A 19,622-nucleotide genomic window follows, 5' to 3' on the forward strand; every position below is an offset into this window, starting at 1 on the left:
GAAATTAAAGAAGAAGGTAATCAAGCAAATCATAAAGGGGGGGTGGAATCCTTGTTGCTTTAAATATTGTTTACCAGTTTGAACCTGGATGTAATAGCTAACAGTTTTGCACAGCTATGTGCCATCCCAGAAAAGTAAGTGTGGGGGGGGAGGGGTATTATAAGAGGTGATACTGGTAAACGACAGCGACCCCCCTCCAAAAAAGCCCCCAACAAAATGGATGATTTTCTTAAATTAGAAAGTGCTTGAGCAAGGTTCTCATTCACATTGCAAAATAAATATTAATTCCGAGCATGCACAGAGATGAATCCTAGAGATGACACCAACGGAGTTCAGAACCGACCCTATCACTGGGCAAGGTGAAGTGGCTGCCTCAGGCGGCAGGTGCTACTATGTATGTGGCAGTGGGGGCGAGCAGCCATGCAAGCTCTTTCAGTTATTACTCCTGAGCCCCTCAGCCTTTCATCTCTGTTGGAGGACAGATCTGAGGGTGCCATGCAGCATCCCCATATCCCTAAGATAGACTGAAGCCCTTGAGTGCAGTGGCCCTACCTTTGGGAAGAGTGAGGCAACCACCCCAGGCAGCAGGGGCCAAGATGTGTGGGGTGTGGCAGCAAAGTGTTGTAGGCCAGAGCCGAGTGTACAACACAACTAGCTTCTTTCTCTCAGGTGGGGTGGAGGATACTGTCTAGTGCTGGAATAAGACTTGACAGCCAGTCTGGTGAGCTTCTGGAAGGAGGGCCTCCACACTGTCCTTCACCTCAGGTGGCAAAATGCCTTAGGCCAGCTTTGGACATCACGGTCCTCCTGCCGCAAGTGTTGAAGCAAGAGTCAGCTGCCAGTCTGGTCAGCCTTCTCTAGGTGGGATGGGAGTGGGATTGTCCTTTGCCTCAGGCAGGTTATGACTTTTCGATCTGCAGAACTTACGCTTCTCCAAGTGCCACACACTGCCCATTTGGCATCTGTAAGGAGTTGGTCCTTGTCAGGGACAGGCTAGATGATGAGGACTGGTGGAAGGTACGAGCTGGGGAACCCCCAAGGGAAGCCCCCGAGGAGGAAGGCTCAGAGCCCGGGGATTGGTGGTGGGACACTGAGGAGAGATCAGCGGGAGAAGGGTGGGAGAAATGGTTGGATGCTGAAGAAGCAACAGGCTCTAGTGAGCAAGGTGAGCCTGTGACAGGGAACAGCTCAGACTCAGAGGCTGAAGAAGAGGAGCAGCGCAAGTGGCTGAGGGAGAATCCCAGGAGTCTACCTCTCCTGTGGTGACAAGCTCCACTCCCGCCTTGACTCCAAGGACACACAGAGATTACAGGTGCCCTGACATAGTTTGAAGCTGCTTGGGAAACATCCAGCAGGGACGGAGATCTAGTGGAAGGCAGGAACTGTCAGTCCTGGCAAGCCTGGTCAGGAGGTATTGCTGAGCTGTATGCCATTTTCTTGAATAAAGAATTAACTACACAGCTGAACTTTGCATCTTGTGTGCTGATCTGCATCTGAACAACTGATAGTCTTTTAGTGTGGCAGCAGCAGTCCGCCCCAAGTACCCCAGGGAGGCAAACAGATACACAATTTAAAAACAAAAACTAAAGCAGTTTCATACTAAAACACTCACAAACCATTCGAAGAACAATTACACTTAAATACGGCTAAAAAGTATTCCACAACTGGGAACCATCACTGAAAAGGCCCTGTTGTGGGTCAGTGCCAACCAGGCACCACCAACAAGGTGCCGCCTGCTGAGTTGCGCAATGTATTAAACAACTTTGTTTTTAACTGCCTTGCTGGCAAAGCATTCTGGAAGCACATTACATAATCCTTTCTCCTTCTCTACCAAGGGGGAAGCAATTGGTATTCAGGCAGATTCACACTAGTGAGATCTCCCACAACAGAAAGCTCATGCTCCCTTATGCACTCACACACAAAACATTAGAGAACGGGTAGCTGAGATGGAGCCCTCCAGACTACAACTCCCATCAGCTCCAGCCTGCATGACCGACGGTCAAGGATGATGGAAGTTGTAGTGCTACATTGGCTATCCTTGCATACACATATATTGGAAAGCAGTCCATAAACCTCAATTGCTGTAATTACCACCAATTACACTGCCTCCACCCCTTATTATCTATCAAATAACAAAACATCCATTATATCAGCTTTCATCCCAGCTACTGTTTTAAAAGGCAGTTTACTCAGCTGCTCCGGATTTCAGTGTCAAAGCTGATGGTGTCTTCCATTCCAGTTATAATTCGGTACAGACGAATGGAAAGACAAGTGGGAAGCAGTCAGAGAATTAACAATACTTCACTGTTTGCACGGATGGGGGAAAGATTTTTAATTTAATGTACTATATTACTATATTCACTAATAGGGCTCCTCCCGAGGGTGCATTGCAACAGCTTTGAAACTACGAGCCAGCTTGTGCGTACTGGAAGCAGATTGTGATCCAGAGGATCAAGACCTTCATCGCTGGATATGAAATTTGTTGAATTTAGCACAAGTTAAAGATATGCAGCTTGAACCGATGGATTAGTTAGCTGGCTGGGGTCAACCTGGGTCAGAAAGAACAAGTTCAGGCTATGCTTGCTTATTTTTAGAAGCTATTTTGGTTCTGGTGCGATTATGTAATATGGGATGGGGAGGGGGAAAAGGAATTTTAAAGAACTTGGAAGGATCTTCCTGTTCAGGATGCTCCATTCTCCATCATACCCAGTTTTCCATTTTCCTTCTTCTCAACAATCCACAAGCATTCCGTGCTCACTGAGCATGCTCAGTCTTCACTGGTGACCTTCTCTAAGGGTTACGGTAATTCATCCATGGGGCTTTCCCCTCTCTCAATCTCCCCCCCCCCCAACTTCTGCAAACTTTGGAGCTTCCCCCAAAATTGAGGATGCCCCCCTTTTGTGTGGATGGCCTGTTTTAGCTACATATTGAAAGGACCTTTTGTCGGCATCCCTTCAGCTGTGAAATGTCTCATGCAGCAAGACCCTTCTAGCACCTGCACTGAATATCTTTGCTTGGGCCAGTCCCAATATAACCTTGTTATATCCCCAGGCCTTTTAAATTACATTATGGCTACATACAGTTATAGCTCTGTGGCTTTTAGTCTTCTGCATTCAAGTTTGTTGCTGCCGAGTTCCCTCTGTTCCTTAATTTGTGGTGCTGTGTGGGTTAGTTCGTCCCATTGCAATTTTGGTTGCTTTAACCCCTGTAAGTCACCTAGAGAACTTTGGTTGAAAAACGTTATACAAATTGTAGAAATAAATGTATTGCAGTGATTAACAAAACAGAAATTTTAAGTTCTTATGGCAAACATTTTGCCTTCTGCCTTCAGCAGCAGTAAAAAATTGTGCTGTTTCCAAGGTGGCAGGTATTGAGCTCTGAGGATGGAATACTCAGAAGGCTATCGGTCGCTAAAACTATACGATGCTGGTACATAGCTGTCAACTTTCAGATTTGAAAATAAGGGATCAGCAGCCTCCCTGTCCCGGGGACAGTCTACGGGATATCTAACAATCTGGGATAGCAGCGGGAAGCAGCGGGAAACGGCACTGGAATAAGAGAATTTCCCGCAAAAAAAGGGAAGACTGACAGCTATGTGCTGGTACTGTACTCTAGGTCGAGGCTATATGGTGTTAAATGTGTCCAGCAGGTACATAAAGTTGTTCTCCAGGGGGTGCATGTGGAAATCTAAGCAACTGTCGGCACCACAAAAAAAGCCCATTTCACAGAAGAAAAGCTGACAATACTTAGAAACCCCATAACCAACAACAAGCAATGCACCTATCTCACACACAGAACCAGAAAACAAATAAAACACAGACAAAAAAAGCAGGTAATCATCGCAATCATACAAGCCCTGTAAAGACAAGTATGTGGGCATATGTTGGCAAGTCCCATCCCCAACCTCTGTGCATTCACTTAACTTTCTGTCTAGTCACAACACATGACCAAACTGAACTGTACATAATTACATGTCGTTGGGAACATTCCTCCACGTGTACTCACTGTATGCACATTTACCTAGTGAATAGTGTTACCATAAAGCACATCATTTCATTAGCAAATAGCCTCCCCTACCAAGCTTCTTCTTTTCCTTTTATTGGTTAAGTTTGTCTGGGTTGTCTCTTATTTTTACATTCAGCCCACAAAATAAAATAAAATTGAACATTCCTCCCAACCTTTTGAATAGTTGAACATATTCATAGCCTAAAGCAAAAGCTCTGAGGGTAGGCTGGCCTGTGATCTGAACATACCTTGAACTATTCATATTCGGTCTGTCTATCTATCTATTTCTAACCCACCATCTATCTTCAATCAATGGTCTGAAGGTGTACACACACACACACACACACACACACACACACACTCCTAATAAAAAGCAGCAGTCTTAAAACATCAGGCAAATCACAGTTCAGGTTCAACATTATCAACATTACCCCAAAGCCTGAATCAACAGCCTGGTTTCAACCTGACACTGGAAACAAAGATATTATCAGGGCCAGGTGGGCCTCAGAGGGAAGGGCATTCCACACCTGGGGTGCCACCACAGAGAAGACCCTCAGTGAAGACATGGAAGGCTGACATGGTACAAAATAACTCGGATTTAAAATATGTGGATGAGTGAATGGGAGAGGCCGTAGCTTAGTAGCAGAGAATATGCTGGGCAAGCTGAAGAGCCTTGGTTCAGTTCCAGGCCTTTCCATTGGACAGGATTAGGTTGCAGTTAATGAGAAATACCCCTCTCCACCCAAGACCCTAGGGACCTCCTGCTGGCTGGGGCAGCGATTGTTGGACTAGATGGACAAATAGTCCGGACTTAGTATAAGGCAGCTTCTTATGTTCCTTCAAAACACTGAAAGCCAGCTTGTAAACTTCAAGTTTGGGCAAAGTTGTCCTCTCAGTACTGGCTTTGCTGCAGCTTTCCTGAATAAGGTTGGTACTGGGTAGGATGGGAGCAAGGTTGGGGCTGTGTAGATAGACTGGTGGGAGCACCAGTTTCACTCTGCTGGTGCACCTGTGTGGCCCCAGCTTTGATGTGGTCCTGTCCCAGCCTAGTCCTGTCCAGGTAAGCTGTGGTGATGCTGCTGTCTCATATTTTACTTTATATGTCAACAGAATCTTGTGCTTAAATGGTTCTAAACGAGTCTTGCACAACTTATGACCCTCAGTGCTGAGCACAGACAGTCACTAATCAGGTATGGAATATGGACATAAAACCATAAGGAAAGCCCTGCTGGATCAAGCCAATGGCCCATCTAGTCCAGCATCCTGTTCTCACAGTGGCCAGCCAAGGTGCCTGTGGGAAACCCGCAAGCAGGACCTCAGCATCTTCTCACTAGCAATTCCCAACGACTGTGATATAATGCCTCAAACAAGTATACTACTTCTCCATCAGAGACTCTGTAACCTCCTTCTCCATTTTTAATGCCTGCAAAGAGTCGGGGGGGGGAGGTGTTGCTAAGCACACGGGAGGCTATGATACAGCTGGTTGGCTACGCAAAAGTGTAGGCCTCAGACCTATCTGCACTCTAGATTTAAAGCAGCATCAAACCACTTTAAGCAGTCGTAGCTTCCCCCGGAGAATCCTGGGAATTGTACTTTGTTCTTTGGGGCTGAGAGTTGCTAGGAGGCCCTTATTCGCCTCCCAGACCTGCAATTCTCAGAGTGGTTTAATAATCGACCCCTCTTCCCAGAGAACTCTGGGAACTGTGGCTCTGTGAGAGGAATGGGCAGCTCGCAACCATTAAGAAACTACAGTTCCCAGAATTCTTCATGGGAAGCCATGACTTTTCAAAGTGGTATGATCCTCTTTCGATGTACAGGTGCAGATGGTGCACTCATGTGTTCTAAACAAGCAGAGGATTTGTTCCACTCGACATGGGAATATAAGTTTTGCTTACTATATCGGCAGAACAATGTAGGGTAGTTGCCTTATGCCCCATTGGATGCTTAAATTATCCATCTAACCCAGAATTGTCTACTCTGACTGACAACAGGTCTCCAGCACTGGCCTTACATATCACCTGCTACAAGAGATACTAGAGAATGGGACTTTTCACATGCAAAACATGCTCCATCACCAAGTTCTGGTCCCCTTTGCTAAACTATAAATAAAAACAACAACACATCATTCACCTGTTCATTTCTCAACTTTGTAAACACCAGAATCAGAATGGCTATTAAAGTATCCGATGATGCTTCCTCCCCAAAATGCTTGCTTTCCAACTCCAGCATTTTCAGCAGAAGCATCATTTATTTCCAGCAATGAGAATTGCAGCTCTGTGAGGAGTCTCTCAACTCCCTTCGCGAACTTGCCAGAATTCCTGGGGGTGAAAGCCATGCCTGTTAAAGCGGTACAAGAGCACTTTAAACACACAGTATGGATGTGACCCTGTTCAGCACTCTGCCACCCAATAGCTGCTTTGCACCATCTCCGAAAGAAGCGTGTGACATTTGAAGGGGATCCAAGGTGCCACAAAGAGTTTTAAGGAGGTCAAGCATTCGCTTTCCACTAGCCAGGTTCTGAGTCCTTTTGATTCAGAGAGGCAAACAATTGTCACTACAGATGCACATGGGACGGCCTTGGCACTGCCCGGACACAGCTCAACAAACGGGCAAAAGATCACTGCTCTCTTTGCCTCCCGAGTTCCTGACTGACTTCAAAACATTGTGTTGAAAGGAAGCGTTGAGCTCTGGCGCCATTAAGGCCAACTTTGTCCCAGTAATGTCACGAGCGTGGCTTGTTTTAAATGCAGAAGTAGCAGTCCCATCCTATGCGTGTCTACCTCGAAAGGGTTTGCTCTCAGGTCCGTGTGTACAGGATTGCTGCCTGAGGGCCTATTTTGTGTGTGTGTGTGTGTGTGTGTGTGTGTGTGTGTGTTGTCCCTCCGCCTTACACTGCTCTTTCTTTTCTGGCTTCTTTCAGTGCTACCCTGATCAAAGGGAACCCCATTAAGCATTTCAGAGCAACCAATGTGCTCCCATGAAAGGGGCTTTGGAACATCAAACCAGGGCCATGAGAATGAATGAAAAGAAATGAGCTACACCAGTAATAATTTGGCCTGGGTGAATATTGCGCTCTCTCTCTCTCTCTGAGGTGGCCGGAGGGATGCTGCTGGTCCCCTCCCAAGTTTGTTTGGACAGGACTGTTAATGAGTGATTAAGAATGATTTGTTGGGAGCTGTTCTGCGGGGTTTCCTTTCCCTTCTCTTCTGGATGGTTTTTATTTCACAGCAAGCTGCAGGGGCTCCCTCATTGTCCAAGGAAGGAGGGCAACGCATGCTCCATTGGATCCCTGCTCTCCACCTCCCTCCTTCCCCCTTTGTTGTGGGCTCATGGCCTCTCTTCGGGTGCCCCCTGCTTCCAATCGCTGCTTAAAGCACAACTGCAAACTCATAATATTTTGCTTTCTTTCCTCCCACAATTACAAGCAGCTATTTCCCTGGGCACCCCTCTACCTCACTCCAAAACACGGCTCCTTGCAATCACCATGGAGATGTCACTACTAGGAGCAAGTCTGTGGCTATGAGAACCTGCTAGTAGTTACTCTTCCTTGTAAACCTTTCTCACTTGGTCAGGGTATAGGTAGCACTCTGACTATGGACGGACATCAGACTTGAATAGTGTGTTTCCATCTCCCCTATCATGTCAATATTTCTGAAGCCCTCTGAGATCTAGCTGTACAGAGGTCTTGGGGGAAAGATCCAACATATATTGGGCCCCATCTGCACTATACGTTTAAAGCAGTAAAATACCACTTTGAACAGTCATGACTTCCCCCAGAGAATCTTGGGAACTGTAGTTTGTTGAGAGTTGTTAAGAGACCCCTGTTCTTCTTCCAGGGCTACAGCTTCCAGAGTGGTTTAACAATCAATCCCTCTTCCCAGGGAACTTTGGGAATTGTACGATCTGCCAGATGGAACACGGCCCAAAGTGGTTGCATGAACTGGATCCTTGTTTCAATCAAATCTAGGCTGGTTAGTTGTGCCAATATTTTGCTACATCAGGAATTGATAACCTGTTGCCCTCCAGATGTATTTGGTTTACAGCTCGCAACATCGTGCTGGCTGAGGCTGATGGAAGGGGAAGCCCAACACAATCTGAAGTGTCAATGAGCCCACGTGGTGCTCAATGGATTTTGATGATGAACAACTCAGAGAACTGTGTCATCAGGAACATATTGACACCCCAGGTAAGTTCCAATAACCAGGGGCGAACGAAGGCTAACCAACACCCGGGGCGGGGCAAACTGCTGGCTGTGCATGCATTACGCCGCTACGTACGACGCATGTGCATCGCTGCTACATACAGCGCATGCGTGTGACACCACACATGCATTGTATGTAGCGGTTTGCCGCCGGTGCCGCCTGAGCGCCATATGGACGGTGGTGTGATCCTCCACGTGTGGCTGCGGCGCTGCTATGGCTGCTCGCGCCGCCGCGCCCAGGGGTGGCGGGGCGAGCACCCCGCAGGGGGCCTTCTTGTCACCCCTCCAGACATGGCACCCGGGGCGCACTGCCCCCCCACCCCCCCTTGCGACGCCACTGCAGATACCAACCTGCCAAAATGTTCATGGGTATGTGAATTAACCACTCTGTAATACTTGGCAGGAAAGAGATCAGTTTTGTGGACTGGTCATCACTGAAGCTGAACAGCAGGGCTTAATCTGAACCAAGTCTCAGGGCTCGCCCTTGTGTTTCCTTTAATTTCCCCTCATCCATATGGCGATATCCTTCAACTACTGTTGTTCCCATACTTTGTCCTCCCTAAAACCCAATATTCCCTGTACAATTGATGTAGCTCTCTGATTTGGATTTTTCAGAGCATAGGGAATCTCTGGTCTTAGGGAGAAGAAAACATAGGAGGAGTTGGAGGAGAACACCACATGTACAAAGGGGAATTAAAGGAGACACAAGGGGTTCACAATTCACATTAAGCTGAAGTCCGGACGGGCCCTCAGACTTGGAGCCTATTTTAATGAAGAGTTTACCACCAAAAGCAATTTTCCTTTGCAGTTTCATACATCGCTAGCCAGCAAGGACAGAGGACAAGCGACTTCCTCCTTTTCCACTTATTTAATTACTGAAGCAAGAATGTGCACATCATCCTCACGGTGAATTGAGTAAGCTCCACTCAACTGAAATTCACTCCTTTCACCATTGCGCCCATTACACAGAAAGTGCAAAAGAGAGAAATAGATGCTCAAACACTATTGCCACCTGTCAATAAGGTGAAAAGTGGTCCTTGGTGATGGTAACAATTTCCACACATTTGCCATTAGTGGGAATTGCTTCCAGGTCAAAGGTTGCATGAGTTCTGGCATTATTCTTTCTACACATTATGCAGGAGGCGGGGGTAGAATTCTGAAGGGCACCACTTCAAGCTACAGGTGTGTGGGTGTCATTTTTTAAAATGCTCTGCCACATTAAAAAAAGAACCTCCCTGCGTGTCACATCAGTAAGGGGGTCATAGTGTTTTAAGGCAGAAGGTAGATCGGGATCTACAGGTACATCTGTGAGTGACTTCCACAAAGGGTTTTGACTGATGATGAGATAAAGAAAGCTAACCAGGAGTTGCCTTTTGTGTGAAAGAACTATGTGTTCAATTCTATTCAGTTCTAGTAGTGAAAGCAAGTATAAGGGTTCAGAACTCTGTTCTTTAATTGTGAGTGCATGCCTTTTGTACCTGATTCACACTGGTAGGTCTTGGGGAGAGGAGGTTTTCTAGCAAGAAACGAAGTCGATCTGACAAGCCTGAAGTTTGCCCAGCCCTATTTTAATTTACAGAAAGCTTCTTCATGTGAGGGAGTATTCAAAATATATCACATCTACACCACAAACACATACCCTGAAGTTTGAATTGGTAAAACTCAGAATTCTACCAGCTCAGGGTACTCACAGCTCCTCCAGATGTTTTGGGCTCATTATGTTAGCAGGGAGGGCAATCATTTATTAATATGAATAATAATAATACCGTATTTTTCGCTCTATAACACGCACCCGACCATAACACGCACATAGTTTTTAGAGGAGGAAAACAAGAAAAAAAATATTCTAAACGAAACAGTGGATGTATGATTTTTGTGGTTCATGCTGTGGCCACAGACATGTGATCTGACAGTGAGTTTGGGGTAGCCCAATGCAAAAATCCTGAGGATCCATGTGGATCCATGCTTTGTAACCACGTTTTTGCACCACTGCGGCCCCAGGCAACAGTGGGTGCGTGATTTTTTTGGTGCAAGCTGTAGCCATGGACATGCTATGTGATCTGATGGTGAATTTGGGGTGACCCAGTGCAAAAATCCTGAGGATCCATGTGGATCTGTGCTTTGTAACCAGGCTCTCTGTCCCTCTCTTCTCCCCACTCAGCGGCTCTTCTCCCGCTTTGCTGTTTCAAAGTGAGCAAAGTGAGCCACGGAGGAGGGAAGGAAGGGGAACCATGGATCCTCTGCTCGCGATTGCAGCAGATCCCCCCGCCATCCGTAGGCATTTGCTCCATAACACGCACAGACATTTCCCCTTACTTTCTAGGAGGAAAAAAGTGAGTGTTATGGTGCAAAAAATACGGTAATTAATAATAATAATAATAATAATAATAATAATAATAATAATAATAATACATAATCCTGCTTTCAATGCAACTTGTGCCTGCAATAGTTTTGGGGTAGTCAGTCTGCTTCATTTCCAATCAATGCATATCCTGCATCTTCCTGCTGAAATCCCGTAAGTTTCCATATCACAAATGTCCAAAACACCCCCCACCATCCTTGCTTTTGTTGTGCTAAGAAGAGACTGCAGGATCAGGCAAATGGCCCATCTTTTCCCGCAACTGGTTCTCAAAGCGGCAATAAAACACCCATTTTGGACTCTGGAGGGTCCCTCATTCTGCAGAACGTATAGGCTGGTTTCAAATCCCAGCACTGGCAATTTGGCATAAAGCACTTGCAGTAACAGCATCAGACTATCGATCCCAATCCCCACCGCATATTCCGAAACGTGGCAGGGATCGTCCATGATTAAAGAGCCGAATCTTCCCCCTCAATTATATCCTGTTTGCTTCTTCTACTACTTTTTTTCCAAGACACTTGTTGCTAAATCAATGCAACACAGATTTCCACTTTTCCCTCCTAAGGCTCTGGCAGGTGGGAAAAGGTAAAAAAAGAAAAGAAAAAAGAGATGGTGCGTTCCCTTCATACACCCACAACCCCTTTTTAGAACATAGACAAACATTCACACCCCACCAGTCTCCTCCAAGGACACACACAGTAGTGGAGTCTCGCTGGCGCCACGGTGGATGGCAGAATGAATGGCAAACATTCAGACCAAATCAGGAGGGTCCACAGAACAGGTGCTGACCCCGTTCTCAGTCAAACTGGTGAAAAAGCAGAATACGGGCCTCAAGGTCACACAAAACGTCATCTAGCTTGACAGAAATGCTCTTCTCCATTTAGCCATTCTGCACACATACATGACCCCTACAACACTAACGTGAAACCACGTGACAGAAAATCCTAAATGAGTCAAGATGGTATCAGGGACACTGGGGGTGCAGCAATAATGACCAACTCTTGAGGGTTGATCAGAAAATGTGAAGTTACAACTTCTTAAATGACAAGCATTTCCCTCATTGTGAAGCTTAAATTATTAAACTTTGCAATGAAAGGAATGGGAAAATGGACCCGAGTCTACTCATAACTGATCTGAGATCAGAAGGCCACAATATCAACCACAAACTTTTTTATTTACAGCTTTAAAATATAGCACTTTCTGTAAACAGTAATTTAGAATTGCTAAGGAAGAGCATATACTTTTCACTTACAACTAATAGCCTGTCAGATGGAAAATAATGGAGAAACACCATTCAAATATTCAAATATAAATTTTTAAGATCTCATTATTCAAGTATTTCACACTTTTGAAATGGCCCTCGTTTTTCCACATGAATTGCTGACAATTTTTCCAGGCTAAGATGAGGGAGAGGGAAAGGAGGAATATTGATTTTAAATATAATTTTGCAGATTAACAGGAACTGGACTGAAAGAGATGTACTTTTACAATGAAAGAGAGAACTCTCCCACCCGCTTCGTCAAGGATTGCATTAAAAAGAAACAGGTTGCAGAAAGGCAGCTTGGTAGACTTCATCACCTCTCAAAATTCTGTAGGTGGCAAAGCTGATTGGGAGCATTTTGCCTAACAGTTTCAGAAAATTCCCTCTTGATCAATTTTGGCTCACTGGGCGCTTCCAAACGCTTGATATTTTTCAACCACAGAAGGGTAAATCCAGCTTGTGCAATTCTAGCTGATTTGGGAGGTCTTGCGCAACACACCTGCAGGATCGGGCTGCGAAAGTGCAAGGCAACACTTGCTTTAGGCAACTTCTAACCTCCCTGTAAATTAATCAGTCAGAATGCTCAGTAAGCAGGTCACCCACTAAATGCCGAATGAAACTTGATTGGTACAGTGGTACCTCGGGTTAAGTACTTAATTCGTTCCGGAGGTCCATTCTTAACCTGAAACTGTTCTTAACCTGAAGCACCACTTTAGCTAATGGGGCCTCCTGCTGCTGCAGTGCCGCCGGAGCACAATTTCTGTTCTAATCCTGAAGCAAAGTTCTTAACCCGAGGTACTATTTCTGGGTTAGCGGAGTCTGTAACTTGAAGCGTATGTAACCCGAGGTACCACTGTATTTCATGTTGGCAGCTGAGGGAAGCAGTGCAGAACAACGTGCGGACAAGCTATTATGAAACCACCACTAATTCACTATGCTTGTTTCAACTACATGTTGCGTAAAACAACTGCAAACAAAACCAGTCTGGAGGGGGTTTTATAAGAAAGTATGCCTCTTCAGTTGCAAGTGAAGAGATGTACTAGGTTACAGGATACAACCCTGTGCTGTAAAACAAGGACAGGCCTCCCCAAGCCCATGGCCTCCTTTGCCATTCCTGGGACTGTCACAATAGCCAAGGCTAACCGCTTTGGGACACCCAACCCCCTGTAGCCACAGCTGCCCCCTCTTCCCTTGCAGACATTGTAAAACATCCTTTATACATGCTGCTGAAGTTGGCTACTTGGTTCCCACCAACTTATTTGTGCAATAATTTGAAACAAGTAAGTAACTGGGAACTAGTCACCAACTTCAGCATCTTCTAAGATGGCGAATTCTAGGGCTGTATTTCCTTATTTGGACACTGAATTACACCCCCCCTCCTTCCTGAAAGAAGGGTAGGGTATAACCTATGAGAAAACTGGACTAGGCCCTTACCTGACAGGTTGAAGGGTTGATAAGAGGACCGGATTGAGAAAAAGGTGTCTTGCCCTTCTACATCTGGTGGGTTGACTAAGATCTTTGTTTAATGAGCATGTCTCCCTCTTTGGGGAGGGGGACCAGCTCACTAATTAGGGCTATAAACAACCCCCTGCCCTACAAACACACAGACAACCTTCGTTTTCCATTGGTTTCATTGTCGAATTAAAACAAAGAGGATCGGAGGGCTGCATCCCTTTGAATGGCGTATAATGCCTTCATCTCACCCCCAGTTAGAAAGTCAATAAATGAATGATCACCACCAACCTGGCTGTTTGTCCTGTTGCACAGACTTTCTCGCTTCCTTAGTGTTGTAAATTCTGCTTGGGTGAAAACAGGGTAAAGAAAAGGGGACCAGCTAAAAAGGACTAAACTGCTATCCCCAAGCTCATCAGAATCATACCCACTGGATGTAGCATGGGCAGGAATGGCTAATGCTTTCAAAATAGAGGTGGCTATCCCCAGTTCTGGGGCCTGATCCAGCCTCCAAGCAATTTATTCATTTTGCCCCATTTTTAGCAACTGTAAAAAATACAAGGGGAGTAAGTAGACCCAATGATGGGGTGTACAGCGCTCTGATGGGGTGCGCATCACACCTCTCTCCTCAGCTGATCTGCATGGATCAGGGAGGAAGTGTGTGCACGCACATGCACAAGAGTTGTGGGTGGCTGCACCCATCACAGGCGTGTCACCCTTAAAGTGCTGGCCAAGGGTCAATGTGGCCCTCTACTGAAAAAAAGAAAAATATTTAGCAATTCTGCTCTAAAAAGATGGGTGCTGAAACATAAGGTGACCCCCTCCTAAAGGCCCTAACTTTTAATCACTGGTGTTTGAGGTCAATATTTTGTTACATGGCAGGTACTAGGGAGCACTCTGGGCATGCACACAGGTGTTTGCCTTTGTTTGCAAATTTGCAAATATTTCCAGAGCAGAGCTTAAGTGTTAAAAATAGGTTCTGAGGCTAATCAGTGTCTCAGAAGAAGATATAACTGGAATTAACTTGGTGGCACTTTCCCTTTTTTTGCTTCTGGATCCTGGGAACAGGCTTCAGAAGTATTGTAGAGGACGACCACCAGTTGGACTGCCGGGCTCAGTCCCGCCACTGGCCTATTTCAATTAGTCTTCAGCTCCCCGCTCCCCGCTGCTCAACAGAAAACGACCCTCCCTCCCTTCCCCTACAATTTCTTTGGTAGAGATTTAATTTAGGGATTTACTTGGGCATGTGGATCGACTCTCCCCATCCCCCGCCTTCCTTATTTTAAATTTGTACATCTATCTATCGTGGTTCCTTCCAACTGTACAATTCTATGATTCTACATTCCTATTTTTAAAAAAATGAAAAGCAAGATATGCCCATTTTATTTAGTGCCATAGGCTTTTCACTGTGTTTCCACAAATCCATTCGAGTTGGGCAAACTTCCTTTCAAGTACCAACCTGTTGCATGCTCTCCCCAATGGATTTCAACTTTGTACCTAAATTTGGGTTAAATCTGTTTCAAGGTCTCTCTCTTAGCACCTTGCTGAAGATGTTCTTGAAAAGAGAATGGGTTTGTTTAGAGCAGGGGTTGCTTCAGAAGAACTGGTTTCGTTTCTAGAGACAGATTATTGTTTTCTATTATTTCAATCACACACACACGGGGGTTTTTTTGCAACGGGTTCCTAGAGTTTTACACAACCCAAGAAATGCTGGGCAGTTCGTCGTTCCAGCTGATTTCCTCATTAAGCGATTAAGGAGAAGAGGTGAATGGCGAGGAAAAATTAAAACGAGACTACACCCCCCCGCCGCCGCCTCTCAAGACACACAGCCGCCGCCGCCCCTTCGCTTCCAATGAAGCCATATTTCTCCCCAAACGCAAAAAGGGGATTCTTTACATAACAACTGAAAAGTCCGAGGAAAGCCTAATTGGATTAAGTCCCCTGAAAAGGAGGTGAAGGTGTCTGAATGGGGCAACGCCAAAGGCTCCACTTTCCCTGCCATCTGCTGAGCAAGGCGAAAGTGGTTTCTGATTAATATTATCTTAATCAAACCCGCTGCCCTCCATCAGGCGCGCCGCCCGGGAAGGTTGGCGCAGCCCGGCGCGCCTTTCAAGGCCAGCGGGCGGCCGGGCCTTCGCTTGGGGGTCGGCCGTCCCAAGCCACCGAGCGAGCCCACGCAGCCCATGCCGCCGCCGCCGCCGCCGCCACTTCGAGGCCCGGAGCGCGGCCAAGTCCCCCGGCCCGGAGGCTGCCTTACACCAGAGCAGTCGGGCCAGCAGTCGGCTTTGGAGAGACTTACACGAAAGGCGCAGTTCAGCCCTGCTCAGTTCATGGCTCCGAAAACCACCATTGCGCGCCCCGTCGTGGAACACGCTTTTCCGCACCCATTTCCCCGAAAGTCTCGCTGCTTCCAAGTGTCGCGTCCATTGCTTAACGCGCGCGAAAGGGTCCTAAGAACACCAGGGTCTAGCTTCCCGGTTCCGACGTTAAAATGGAAACGGGGAACCCCCAAGTGGGGACACTTTTCTTCCTTGGCTCCCACTCAGTCCGTTCAAAGTATATTTTTTATATATATAGGAAATGCTTTAAAACAAAACTGTACCTTATACCCTTCTTCCTTTCCCCCCCTTTAAAGTTAGAGAGTGGAGCTGTTAAGGACACCACCCCTAAAACAAGAGGGCCGAGGCCGGCTCGCCAAGCAGCCCCTCCGGGTGCCTCGCTTCTCCCCTCCTCAAGCGCACTCTCCCGGCTGGCTTCTGGGGGCCTAAAACTCTTTCTCCCCCCGTGTCTCTGGGGAGCACGTTGGCTGCCGGCTTGGCCTCGGTAGCGCTTGGTGAGGTGGAGAGATATGGGCCTGACCCCCGAGTTTTCCTCGAGTCCCTCCGGCCTACTCGGCTTCTTCCAAGCAGGCGCGTTTTGCAAGAGAATCCGTCGCTCAAGCGCCTTTTTGTTTTGTTTTGATTGACCTCTCTTTTCCTCCCCAAAAAGAAGTTCACAGCTGGACCCAACTTTAAACTTCAGTGCTTAAAGGGAAAGAAATCATATATATATATATATATATATTAAACAAACCCTAAAAACAAAACTGCGAGGGCCTCGTGGAAGGACAGTCCCGTGGTGACTTCTAGGGAGTCGCTCCAAAGTCAGCGATCCAAGGGGAGCGGCCGGGGGTGTTTATTTCGTAGTAATGAATAAGTAATTTATTAATTACTGATAAATGCTATAAAAATACTACAAAAATTAACACCGCAGTAGAAAAGTGCCACCCTCGATGCAACTTTTTAAAAAAAAGAGAGGAGGGAGGGCGATGGCCGCCCCATCTGCAGGGCGAGGCGGCACCTGCAGTTTCCAGAGCTCCTCGGGCTTCTTGGGCTCCGCAGTCCCCGGACGAGGCCGCGCTATCCTAGGGAGGTCTACTCGGAAGTAAGCCCTATCGAGGGCCATGGAGCCTGCTTCCGGGTGAGTGTGTACTGCATAGGATTGCAGCCTGTAAGTCACAGTGCAGCCTCGAACCTCTCTCTTTCCCTCTCTCTGCCCCGAGGGAGCCCCCATCGCTCTCAGCACAGGCCCCGGCCGAGTCACAGGTGTCTCTCCAGCGAGACGCCCCACATGTGAAGCGCGGGATCCTCACCTCTGCTGCCAGGATCGTGAGCAGCGCAGGGGGAGCCCAGAAGGATTCCACACACACCCCCACCTACCGTGTAAACAGAATTCAAACTGGATAGGAACCATCAGTCGATATTAAAGGGGGCCGGGAGAGAGGTTAAGGGTGAAATTCTAAGCACATTCCCCTGGGAGGAAGATGCACAGCAAGGACGGAGGCTTTCCCTTCCAAGGGAAAACAGAGGGGAGTTTGGGATGTGCAGATGATGGTGGGAGTTGAGAGGGCCTAGAAACTTTAAATCCAACCCAGAAATAGTAATGACAATTAATAATGATAATATCATTATCATTATTAAAGTTAAGGCAATTTCCATCCCAAAAAGCCGTCCCAGGCCGATAGCCCCGAACTTGGCAGGAGGCGAGGACTAAAATCTCGGAATTTGAGCCCTTTGGGAAGGGGCTCAGTATCAAAACGGGCCTCATCGTCCCCCGTTATGAAGCAGCCTCTTAGTCCCCAGGCCCGGCCCAGCTCCTAGTCAGGACTAACCCCCCCCGCCCAGCTGATCTCAAAGCTCTGCGCCCCAAGACGTTTGAATTGCGACGAACACCCCCAAACCAACCCCCCACTTCGCAAGCTGCGTTCCAGCACCCCAAAATTTAACTTCGCCAATCCCTCAAAAAAAAACCACAATTCTGCTCATTTGATTCTGCTTGCATTCCTTCAAATGAGAGGTTGCCCAGATCGATCCTGCCCACCTGGATCTGGGAGATGGGGGGCTTCTGCAAGCCGAGGCACCCTCCCTCGAGAGCAAGTCTTCCGAGTCCACGTGCCTCGGATCGCCCCCCCCTTCCAGTGACAACCAGTGAACCTTCCCCAGCCCTCGGGGATCCACACCCAGGCGCATCCCCTCGAGCGGAAGCGGCTAAATTAGGAGGGATCCCATGGCCCCCAGGCCAGCGCGCCGCGCTTTCCTGTGGATCCCTCTCTCGCCTTGATCCCTGCCAAACTTTGGGCGCAAAAAAAGACGGACGGAGTCTGTTCCCTGCCGCCCCGACGGCTTCGGACTGACCTGTGGAATCCATGTCAGGTTCCTCCAGCAACCCACAATGCATGCTGTTCCCATGGACAGTGCAGGAGCCCCCAAAGTCCTGGAGTTTTGTGGAGTTCCCCTGTTTTTGCTCAGAGATGCCGGCGAAAGAAAAGAGGGAGAAGGAGGTGTGCTGGTGTGGGGGGTGATGGGGGTGGTGGAGGTTAGAAAGGGGAGGAGAGGGGGGAGAGAAAGAGAGAGAGAAGGAAGGGGGGAGAAGAGAGAGAGAGAGGGAGAGATCCTCAGTAAATCCAACAGGGCAACGCCAGAGCCGTCAAAATGTTTGCGGATGTTTCATGGGAAAAAGCGTCATTTTATAGGAGCCCTGATGGGAGAAATGTCATTGATAGGCCGGCCAGCCTGATGAATGGCTGCTAGTCAGATGGGGATGTGGCAAGGCTCAATGTGAACCCCATTGTGCTACTGTTTTGAATAAGAAAAGCGCTCCCCCAGCGAGGGGGGCTTCAGATCTACGCAAGCCCGACACTTTCCCCCCCTTCCCCGGCTGCCTCTCCCTCCTCCCCACTTGCCATTAGGGAACGTTTGTCTTGGTTAAAGTTCCAGAGAGAGAGAGACGCCCCCTCTTCTTCCACTGCTCCCCCATCCACCACCCAGCTTTTGGCTCCTTGCAGGCTGAGATCAAAATTGGCTTAGATCTCTCTCTCTCTCGGGCACTGTTTGGGGGCATGTAAAGACTATGTTAGACCTCCTCTTCTTAGGGAATCGCTCAGAGCATCTTGGAAGCGCAGGTTGTTTCTGGACTAGAGTCCATGCTAGGTGTAAACTGTTCACGCATTTACAATCTTTTTAAAGAAACCCATCGAAATGTGAACGCTACAGATTTGTTTTCTCAAACATCACAAAAATAGGCTTCCAGACTAGAGTATTGCTGGGTTGTAACGTGTGAAGAGGCCCTAAAATGCACACGGGAGCAGGAAACCAACCCGTCTCCCCATCATCACTGGGATAAATCTAAGCGCTTCTTTTCTTCTCTTTCGGTTATTAGAGTAAGGAAGACGTTAGTGCGTGTGTTCCCGGGAGGGGAAGAGATAGATGCTGATCCCATCCCTCCGGAGGTCTGAATATTTCGCAGAGACTTTCCCCTCTCTCGCAGGGTTGTTTGGAGGCAGAGATGCGTGCAGGCTGGTGGGGGAAGATGGGAGAAAAATTGCCCGTTTCTTCTGAAGGCGTCTCTCTGTGTGCTGGGAAGGGCTCAAGCGAGTAGCAAAACTGGAGCTCTGATAAAGTGGCTGGTTTCGAGAGAAGGGAAAGCTGTGATTAGAATATGAATGGAAGGCTAGGAGAGGAAGAGAAAAGGGGATTACGGCTGAATTACTTTGACCATGGACAGAGCCAACATGGTTTAAAAAAGGGAGGGAGGAAGCCACCCTCTCCTCCCCCCTCCCCTCTCCCTATATTCTCTTTAAGGCAGGAAAACACACACCCACACACACCATGCCCACATTCCCCCATCACACCCCATACCCCCAATGCAGCATATGGAAACCTTTGCAGGGATTCAAAACGGTTTGGAGCAAATTCCCTACATGCTTTTACAATATTTTGAAAGTAAAAAAACAAAACAAAAAAACTAACGAGGGGTAGGAAAGAAAGGCCGGTGGAAATTTGCAGATCAAAGTCCTGGGGGGCAAA

General features: G+C 47.5%; 1 protein-coding gene across 3 annotated transcripts in view; it reads right to left on the reverse strand.

Annotated features, from left to right (window-relative positions):
* RFX4 (regulatory factor X4) overlaps nucleotides 1-18,468 on the reverse strand; it is a 62,560-nt gene extending 44,092 nt beyond the window's left edge. The window contains exon 1 of one of the 3 annotated variants that reach the window (XM_083574098.1): nucleotides 17,952-18,468. In XM_083574098.1, the coding sequence (XP_083430224.1) occupies nucleotides 17,952-17,994 (43 nt within the window). In that variant the 5' untranslated portion in view covers nucleotides 17,995-18,468. Of the gene's footprint in view, nucleotides 1-15,577; nucleotides 15,684-17,951 lie in introns of those variants that run through there. The other 2 variants (XM_083574096.1, XM_083574100.1) reach the window with 2 other exon arrangements.
* Between the last annotated feature and the right edge of the window lie 1,154 nt (nucleotides 18,469-19,622).

Source organism: Podarcis filfolensis, assembly GCF_964270895.1.
Source record: "Podarcis filfolensis genome assembly, chromosome: 10".
Lineage (NCBI taxonomy): Eukaryota > Metazoa > Chordata > Lepidosauria > Squamata > Lacertidae > Podarcis > Podarcis filfolensis.